At 40.5% G+C, this 9,802-nt stretch overlaps 2 protein-coding genes across 2 annotated transcripts in view; one reads left to right on the forward strand and one right to left on the reverse strand.

Annotated features, from left to right (window-relative positions):
• The window catches only part of ing2 (inhibitor of growth family, member 2), a 19,057-nt gene extending 17,817 nt beyond the window's left edge, over positions 1–1,240 (forward strand). The window contains exon 2 of the mRNA XM_035675683.1: positions 193–1,240. Within this exon, the coding sequence (XP_035531576.1) occupies positions 193–893 (701 nt within the window). The 3' untranslated portion in view covers positions 894–1,240. The remainder of the gene's footprint in view (positions 1–192) is intronic.
• A 378-nt stretch (positions 1,241–1,618) lies between these two features.
• Positions 1,619–9,545, reverse strand: LOC118338398. Its single transcript, XM_035675706.1, has 9 exons — positions 9,541–9,545; positions 9,244–9,445; positions 9,034–9,167; positions 8,660–8,796; positions 7,499–7,647; positions 7,074–7,280; positions 6,810–6,904; positions 4,087–4,211; positions 1,619–2,422 (listed from the first exon to the last, which is right to left on the reverse strand). The coding sequence occupies exons 1-9, from the start codon at positions 9,543–9,545 to the stop codon at positions 2,178–2,180; spliced, it is 1,299 nt and encodes a 432-aa protein (XP_035531599.1). The 3' UTR covers positions 1,619–2,177.
• Positions 9,546–9,802: the final 257 nt, after the last annotated feature.

Here is a 9,802-nt window from a genome sequence, read left to right on the forward strand (position 1 = left end):
TAGAAACTTGAAGCCACCAGTGAAGTGTTCAGCAGATGAATGTGTCAGACTCTGCACGGACATCATTCAAACCGCACACTGTAGGAACAGGAAGAACGTTTTTGACTGGCGGGGGTTCATATTTCTTAAAAATCTCAGTGATTCTTGCGTACATTACTTAATGAAAACCTGTCTTTGTACCCTACTTTGCAGAGGTGCTAAAGGAGGTGGATGAAGTCTTTGAGAAATACAAAGCTGAGCAGGATGCGGCTCAGAGAAAGCGGCTGCAGATCCAGCTGCAGAGAGCGCTCATCATCAGCCAGGAGCTGGGCGACGAGAAGATCCACGTAGTGACCCAGATGACGGAGCTGGTTGAGAACCGCTCCCGCCAGATGGACTCCCACTCCCTCTGCCTCCAGGAGCCAAGCGAGGCAGAGCGCCTCACTACGGAACGGCGCTCCAGTGTCCAAGACTCCCCGGCGCCCGAACGCACCTCAGCCCGTCGCCCGCGACGCCAGCGCAACAGCGAGAGCCGAGACTCGAGCCACCCATCGGCCAACGGCTCCCTGGTGGACGACCCCGCGGAGGAGCTGTCCATCCCCCCGCCCCGGGAGAAGAAGTCAAAGTCTGCGAAGAAGAAGAAACGCAAGGCCAAACAGGAGCGAGACGCCTCGCCGGTCGACTTCGCCATCGACCCCAACGAGCCCACATACTGCCTCTGTGAGCAGGTGTCGTACGGCGAGATGATCGGCTGCGATAACGACCAGTGCCCCATCGAGTGGTTCCACTTCTCCTGTGTGGGGCTGACCTACAAGCCCAAGGGCAAGTGGTACTGCCCCAAATGCAGAGGGGACAACGAAAAGACCATGGACAAAAGCCTAGACAAAAACAGAAAAGACCGCAGATCCAGGTAGTGACCAGTCTCTCGTCTGGAAGCCTGAGGGTTCAGATCAGCTGTAGTTGATAACAGTACTCGTGATGTTGTAAGAGCACAATCGAACACCATTAGTAGCAGTGCTTATTATTAATCAAGGACAAGTTGTGATTGAACTTGTGCTGTTCCATCACTGACTCTTCCCACTGGCTACAGCTGTACTTCAGCCAGTGGGGAGTCCAGCTGCTGCAAGAATCATCAGCTTGGAGCGGCCATCTTCCTCAAGTTCTGCTTTTTGTGAGACCTTTCTTTTTCTTTTGACTTTTAAGAGAAACTGAAAGCATCTTTTGGTTTATTGCCCCTTTTCATTCTGGACAATTAAAAAAAGAGGTATTCCTGCTAATGGTCATTATTTTCTTCAGTTTTGGCCAGTTCTTATTTTAACTTTCTTAATTGTACTCAATGATTTGAAATCAATGTCTGTCTCTATACAATAATGGCTTGTAGAGAATAACCCACACATGTAATATGTTTACAAGAGGTTAATATTTAATTGAGGAGATGATTGTTGATGGGACACTGGAATAGGACGTCATGCTTATGGACATAATGTTTTCACTGGTTCACTATAACTATTGTGTACATTTCTTTTTATATTCATTAAAACAAAGTATAGTCACTCAATTCTCTTTTGTCCTTCTGCATGAAGTGTGTCGCAATGTCTCTGTACAGCCTGAAACAAGCCCGTACAGTGTCCTGTGCCTTAGCAGAGACTTTCCTTTCATCAGCTCCGCCCCTTTTGGAACATCTGTCAACTTTCTCCTTTCCTATACTTACATATGCTGTGTGCAAGGCTATGTTCAAAAGACACATTTATTTTTATATATATATTGCATATTTATCAGGTTTAAAGGAACTGTGTATAGGATTGTTTCTCCTACACAGTTGGAAGGCTATGTTGTATTTAAATGGTTGAAATTTGCAACTTCACTAGTTTCCATTAAATCCTACACACCTGGTCCTTTAAATATAGCTGAGGCAGACAAAGAAGTCCAGCTTAGACCAGCAGTGGAAGTACTATGACAATGTAAAACTACTCCGTAAGAATTAAGTCCTGCATTGGTCCTGGAGACATCAGAGCCTGTTCCCCTTCCCTCTGGAGATTAAAAACCTGCAGTTTGTTGACGCAATCAAATTTGTCACATCCAGATAATTTCCACATAACATTCCATTTTTTTCCCATTCTCACTCCATGTGCCATGCTAAGGATTTAGTTTGCTCTTGTTCTTTCATGTTGCATTCTCTGATGTGTGCCCTACAAGTCCTACGAGTCCTCCTCCTCACTGCTGCTGGACTCTCCAAACAGGTCTTCGTCTTTCGGAGCTCGAGTTGCTGAGCTGACAGGATGACTGCACGTTGACCTGGCGCTGATGAGGGTGGGGCTGTGGCTGAGGCCGAGCAGAATGGAGGTCTCGCATCCACGAAGCAGCTTCATGCAGCGGACGCGTGCATCAAGGGAGAGCACCGACAGGACGCTGCACGCCTCCAGGTCCCACAGGCTCAACTGTCCTGGATTATTGTAGCGACATAAGAAGTCACATGAAGACATTGTGCTGCGTTTGATATGACAAATCAATGTATTTCATAAGACAGTAGTGTGCACAGTATGGAAGCCCATTTCCACCAATGTGACAAAAAGAAAAGATTCTGCAAGTCGTTTGTAGATGATGTGTTACAATCCCCATGATTTCACTTCTAGATGATTTAGCGACAGCAAGTGCATTTTAACTATAAAGGTCCCACAGTTCTGTTAGAAGTCACACAGCTATAGACCTTTTCCACAGCAGCCATTTTGACATGAAATAGTAGGGTATAGTCTACTTGCCAACAAATTGAACCCAGAATTGGTTGGAACCCGTGTTTGAAATGTACAGTATGCTGCTAGATGCTAATTTGCATATGTTGGGCAATTGGTATAATTGTCACCCATATGAACAATATTTCAGCAATTGCTTGGCTAATTTGGACAATGTAGGCATGGTTTTGGGGGTTATTGAGGATGCTGAATCCATGTTACATAGAATTTGGGGACCTCAAATAATTCTCAGCATAGCTCTGTCCACCTTCAACAGGAGCATAGTTCTAATCAGGCAGAATAAGTCCAAACATCTGTGTCAGTGTGTAGGACCTTTAAGTTCTGGATAGTTCCGCTAGTGTGTAGAGTATTTTAACAGTTTATTAGTTCAAATTCAACAACTGATGACTGAACACCACTGTGGATAAGGTTCACAGCAGCTGTGATATCCAAACATCTAGGTTTGGATATGTTCATGAATTGTTACATATAGTCTCTAGATACACATATTAAACATCTACAGACACAGCTAAACAGTTGAAATGATACAAACCCTCCTATCCAAATAAAGTGTTAATTACGTTTTTTTTTTTGCTACCGTTGATTAACCCCCTTTAATGTCAGCTGACATTTAATTCATTTTAATTAATTAACGCTGATTCTGTCAGTTGTCCAAGCGATAGGAAGAAGACTCTTGGCTGTTGCCTGAATCATATGCACTGTGAATGAACTGTTAACCATGGAGCAATTTGTAACAAACAATTAATGTAATATCTTAAAGCACTTAATGTGGACAAAGCTGGGCAAAACCTTTTCTATAGAAAGGTAACTCAATTTAGAAGCTGACTTTTGAACACAAGCAATTGTATTAACGAGATGTATTTACAATTATGTTTGGTACAAATGTGTCTTCTTTAAAAAGTCCACAAATACAGGCCAGAAAATAATCGCAATTTAAATCAACTCTCTGCTGGTAACAATAAAAATCGCTTAATACTTATTTGTAATTTTTTTTTCACAATAGTTCACCCAAATTACAATAAACATAAAATTCATATAAGATTTCCAATGATTTTTTCTATATTTAAAATGGGTCAATCAACCCCTTAATGTGGTCGATTTTAAATATGATAAATCATAACAACAGCAAATGGGCATTAAATAAAAATAACTGTATATATCAGCCTGAGAATGATTTCACTTTCTTGAAAGTGTGAAAACATGATGCAATATGCCACCTTAATGTGAAAGAGCCTTGAGGAAACAGTTGTTTTTTAGCAGCAGAGTGTGAAGACAAACACAGTCATATGACTGAGGCCCTAATAAGCCTTTCAATTGTTTATAGGAGCTTTTAATAACTTGCAGTTGTGTTTCCTACCTGACAGCAGAATGGCTCTGGTTCCTCCTTCTGTCATGTAAAGCTCACTGGAGACTTCTATCGTCAGGTTCCCATAGCCACAGATGCTCCTGTAGTTCCTCCTGAAGGGATCCCACACTTTAAGCCTGTCAAAGCCAACATATGCAACTCTAATGAATATATATAAGAAAATATTTTCACATCAAAACATGTAAATCTGAGTACAGATAATACTGGATTTGTCAAAATGCTAGTGGAGCACAATGGCAGGACAATTAGCATCATTATCATCTCAGTGAGTTTTGACTAACGTGTGAAACGTTTATGTTAGCATGTGAAGGCTGATAGCCTTGGGGGGACAATCCACTGTAGTTCCTTATTCAACCCCCTCATGTTCTCCAAAATATATATATATATTTTTTACACTCTTTATTTGTGACCCCTTACTGTAGTTACTTTTCATAAAAGTAAAAACAAAGCATGTAATAAATAACCAGCATTTGTATGAGAATAACTACTGTAAATTTCTTCCCACCACATCCCAACCTTTCAAAATAATAGCACTACTAATAGTGGTAGTAGTAGTAATAATTGTAATAATAATAGAGTTACCAAATAAGTAAAATAAGGTAAATAAAAAAAGGGTTAGTTCAGTGAAGAAAGTATTTATCTTCTTATTTTATTTGTCAAATTTGTGTGTTAGAGGTTGATGTATTATATAATGTATTTATGAATCTGCACTCTGTAAGGGATAATGCCTGACAAGGTGTCCATTATCAGGAATTAATGAACACTTCACTTATATTGTGGTCTTTTGGAACAAAATCAGAGGATTCATTTATATTTTCATGCGTTTTCAATCAATAACTAAGTTTTTTACAAGCCATAACTCTTGGTTTCTATGGTAACGCCTCAGAGTTTGATTAGTACCTGGAAGAATCATCAATAAGGTTCTTTTGCAATGGAATCATCATTCACGACTCCAGTAAATAGAACGGACCATAGTCAATAATATTTTTTCAGTAAACTCACAAAAATAAACCATCCTCCAGTTTAACAACAACCTTTCAACCACGTCTCACAGTCTTAGCGAATAGTCTGCTTACTTTTCCTGAAGATAGGTCAGCTGTTATCACATGATAAAACAACTGAGGAAGACTATGAGATGCTCCAGAAAAAGCTTTAAGGTTGTTTAAAAAATAATGGTTCTATGCTCAAGAATGAACTTTCATTCGCTCAAAACATCCTCCAGTTTAGTGGAGTGCGGTAGACCTCTGCCTTCCCTGCAGCAGCTGTGAACACACGTCAGCTGCTGTGTGGAATTCATTATCTGAGTAAATGTTGCTGTCGAGCACAGTGTCACCCTGAAGAACTACAGTAGCATACAAAGTGGAGTGGGATGTTCCCCTGATGTCTTAGAGCACTCTGAAGAAGAGGAGCTAAAGATGAGGCATCTTAGGTACAGTATAGATGACTAGTGTGGTGAGGGGGGCTCAATCTTATATTTCATTTTTATTACAAAGCCAGAGCCTTCTTGGCCTTATTTGTATCTAGCAAAATAAACGGTTTTACAGATACTACAGGCTCCAGCTCTGTGGCTGCAATATTTACACCCTGAATTATACAATAAATAGCCTAAAAATAAATATGAATCAGATCAGATGCTGTCGGAGGCTGACGTGTGTGAGACCAGATGTCTGACTGTCACAATCAAAGTGATAACATGATGCCAAGGCGTGTTGAAGACCTTTCGTCCAGACGGCTGTTCCAAATAGCACATTGTTAAATATCAACATGCACGTCAATACTGTCGATAAATAAAGTTCAGTGCTCGCTGACGTTACAGACAGAGCTGTGTGCAGCATTCTGTACCGCTGTAACTGAATGGGCAAAATACACACAGACAAGCTTTGTTGCCTCATTCTGGATTCAAAATCTTAAAAAAATAAACATGAATTACACCAGATTATATTGTAATGTTTATGAGATCAGTTATCTGGATGTCATAAACCAATTTGACAATGCCTGAATTGCATAACCAGGCGTGTTGGAGACTTCAAGTTAAATAAGGCTGCACAGCTTTCTTAAAGGGCACTGTGTAATAGTAATGTTTCCTCCCCTTTGTCATAACACACGCCATGTCAGTGTTCAACTGACGCACAGGCACAAATTCAAAACAGCACAAATTGACCCTTTCTAAGCCCTGCCCCTTTTTTCTTTGTGCTCCAATGACAGTTGAGCAAGCCTCTGTCAGAACCTTTCCTGTACTTAGATATGCTATGTGCTAGGGTAATCTATGTTGAAAAGATATTTTGAAAATGGTTAAAAGATAAAAGAGATATATATAGTTATATCTTAAGTTAGCTTAAGTTAGTAAAACACTAGCTAACTACTGAGTTAATCTATATAAATTGTTAGCTGGTTTTGCTAATATTAGCCTTCAGATGTAACTAGCTAGCCAACCACTGATGTAGATTTACATAAAGACAATTATTTTCTGTATTACAAGTTTTCTTGAAATGTTATGTTTAAATATGCAAAAGAGGCATTATTTAATGATAACATTTGGTCAAATCTACAGACGCAAACAGACAAAGATAAAATAATAAACACCTGATATGCATTTTAGTCTGAAAGAAGACATGTTATGGAAGCTAAACAGTGCAAAATCTCAAAATTGACCACTGCATGAAAAAACATGTTATTACCTGCAGTGTCTCGCCTTAAGAAAGCCAAACACATACCTGTTGCTTCCTGTGACCCCAAAGACAACTCTGTCTGCACTGTCTGTGATAGCTACACAGCAAACTCCAGCCTCATTCCGCAGTTTTTTCTTCACCTAAAGGAATTTGTACAAAAAATAACCTCACGTCAATAAGACATCTCAAATCATCCACATGGCAATAACAAATTACCTATTTTGGTCATCAGACAAACACAAGGAATAACTGTTCCAAAGAGTTCAATAAACTTTAAACATAAAATTTAAGAGCACAGTGACAACACACGGTTCCTGTGTGCAGGTCCCACAGGGTGATATAGGGGGTCCTCTGGTCTTGGTTGTAGTTGGTCAGCACCACGTGGCTGCCAGTGTAGGTAAGGGCTGCAGTGTGGAGGCTCAGCAGTGATGATTTATCCTCCAGGGTGTGGAGGTGTTCCTGGGAAACCATGCTGAAGACGTTGAGGTGGTGAGCAAAATAGGAGCACACAGCTACCTATGAAAACAAACAAACATTAATGGTTTCGTTTTGAAGGAGGAAGTTACTTAAGAAAAATACATATATTGCGGGACTCCGTCGAGACCAACTACAATATCTAGTGGCCAAGTCTGAGAGCAAATAGTGACAAATCCAAGACAAGTCAGAGACCGTACTCGAGTATTCAACATAAACATTATCTTGTCCTCTCACTGTGTTGCTCTGCTGCTGTGTACCTGTTCATCTCCGCTGAGGACGTACTGCTCTATAGAGTTGTATTTTTCTCTATCCAGCCTCCATTTCGCCTCCCTCTCCCTCTGTGCCTTTTTCTCCAGCCTTTTCTTCTTTGCAGACTGGCTCTCAGTCCGAACGTCCCATGGCATCACTGTGGCAAGGCAACAGTTACTGTTCAGACCAGATATTAATGAAGACTGATTTAACAGGAAGTTTTCATGGTAGCAGAGCATCTATTATTTAGGCTTTTTATATTGAGGGTTGATTGTTTTTATAGCTGCAAAAACAGCCCCAAATCTGTGAGATATCTGTGAGATGTGGGCTACACACACCTGCAGGACGTTGGCTGTTGTTTCCTCCCATTATAACATCCAAATATACTAATAAACAAATATGAGTGAGGACATTTTGCCTATGTTTACAACTTTAAAGCCACTAAGTGAAGAATCCAGAGGAGGCAAAAGTACACACATTCCTTACTACAATAATCACAGCCTCTGAAATGTACTCAAAGTAAAAGTACACTCTTTCTCTGAAAGACATTTTATACCGGCTGTTTCTGTGCAAAGCCAACTGAAATTTCAAACAGGGTCAAGTCTCCCTCTCTCGTCTGTTTCGTCATGTTACGTCTGTAATGCGTGATATGTACTGGTCTTGGTGTTGGAACTGCAGGCAAGGATGCAAAAAATGTTTTCCTTCAAATGCATCAATAGTAAAGTAAGGAGCATGTTTTGAAAAGAAAAAGTAAGGAGCAGAAAGTACAGATAACTGTGTAAAACTACTACAGTAACAAAAGTACAGTAAGGAAGTATTTGTACTTTGTTACTTCCCACCTCTTGTAGAATTTTGAAAAACTCTGTCACTGATATGGTGCTCTATTGGGTTTCAAATTAAAGCTGCAGTAGGTCATTTTTATAAAAAATATCCTAACAGTACATAAAACAGATAATCTGTGAAAAAGTCAGGTTCCTCTGGCTCCGCCTAGTGCTCCTAATGACATTTACCAGAATCCACTGGGTCTGGAAAAATGACTGTAAGGAAAGTGTTTTAGCAAATATGACAAAAATATTTTTATATATATTACCTACTGCAGCTTTAATACTCACAGTAAACGTGAATGTTGTTAAAGAGGCTGTTCACAGAGAAAGTAACAGGCAGCTCACATGTTGTGTCCCTGCGTGCTGTCACATCAGGCTGCAGGTCTCGGATTGTGCTGCTACACAGGGTCAACTCCCTGTGGGATGCTTTGATCTCATGTTTGATAGAGCCAAAGTCCAGATCCCAGAGGATCAGATGATCTCTGCAATGACACCCAAGAGACAGAACCTTAACTGGGCCATATGATATACTAATATACAGTAAGAATAGCTTTATTAACATGTTTGATATTGTTTTTTGTTTTTGATTCTATTTTACAACATACATATACATACATTTCACATATTACATACATTTTCAAGCCATTCTCTACTCTTATGTGGTATAAAGTATCTCTATCATTGCAGACTTTGCCTGTATTTCCCAGATGAACTCCTACCTGGTCTCTGATAGGCCCAGAAGAGTCCGCCCATCCTCCAGAAGACGGTACTCGTGCTGGGGACAGGGAATCACCGCAATCCCAGTCTGTCTCCTCACGTAGCTCCGCTTGATCAAATCATACACCAGAAGAGTCTGGGAGGTCACACATGACATGTCAGTGTTTCTGAACACGTGTTCCCAAAATGAGATGACAAGATGAGAGTCTGACCTGGAATCGACACTGGGGGGCTTCCACGCTGCTCATAGTGCTCCTGTCTGTAAAGATGTAAAGTTTGAAGTTGTGGGCGAGGACTGTGTCGGTGCTGCCGTAGAGGCCGTGCTCCACTCGAACTGGTCGGCAGATGAAACGCCGTCTGCCCAGGTTCCACACATACACGGTTCCAGCTCTGATAGAGCGGCACACAGCATACCTGCCAGCAGAGGGAGCCAGAGTCCAACAAAGAGAAAATGCAACTATGGACTAGACATCAGGTTCCATTTTGGTGGAAAGTGCTGATCCTGATACTTCATATTTCCTGAATTTTTCATTCTCCTAAGGTTGGAAAATTTCTTAAAGAAAACAGAAAATTCATTTATATCATGGCGTCCTGACTAAATATTGAGAAACCCTTTTCCTGAATTCCTTCTTGGAACATCATTAAAGACTAAACTGGTCATCACATCAATCTTCCATTATAGTGGTTCCATTAAGGCATTAATTTACTAAAATTAACATTTTACTCATGTTTGATTCTAGTGACTTAACGAAATATATAACTGTTGGGATC

The sequence above is a fragment of the Morone saxatilis genome, unplaced genomic scaffold, assembly GCF_004916995.1.
Source record: "Morone saxatilis isolate NCDOM2014 unplaced genomic scaffold, NCSU_SB_2.0 Contig4, whole genome shotgun sequence".
In the NCBI taxonomy this organism is placed as follows: domain Eukaryota; kingdom Metazoa; phylum Chordata; class Actinopteri; family Moronidae; genus Morone; species Morone saxatilis.

Coding starts and splice junctions, on each gene's coding strand:
- LOC118338398 (XM_035675706.1), bottom strand. Junction 8,797..9,033: donor CTGGGCCTATCAGAGACCAG/GTAGGAGTTCAT, acceptor GTGTCATTGCAG/AGATCATCTGATCCTCTGGG. Junction 2,423..4,086: donor CAGAGCCATTCTGCTGTCAG/GTAGGAAACACA, acceptor ACAATAATCCAG/GACAGTTGAGCCTGTGGGAC.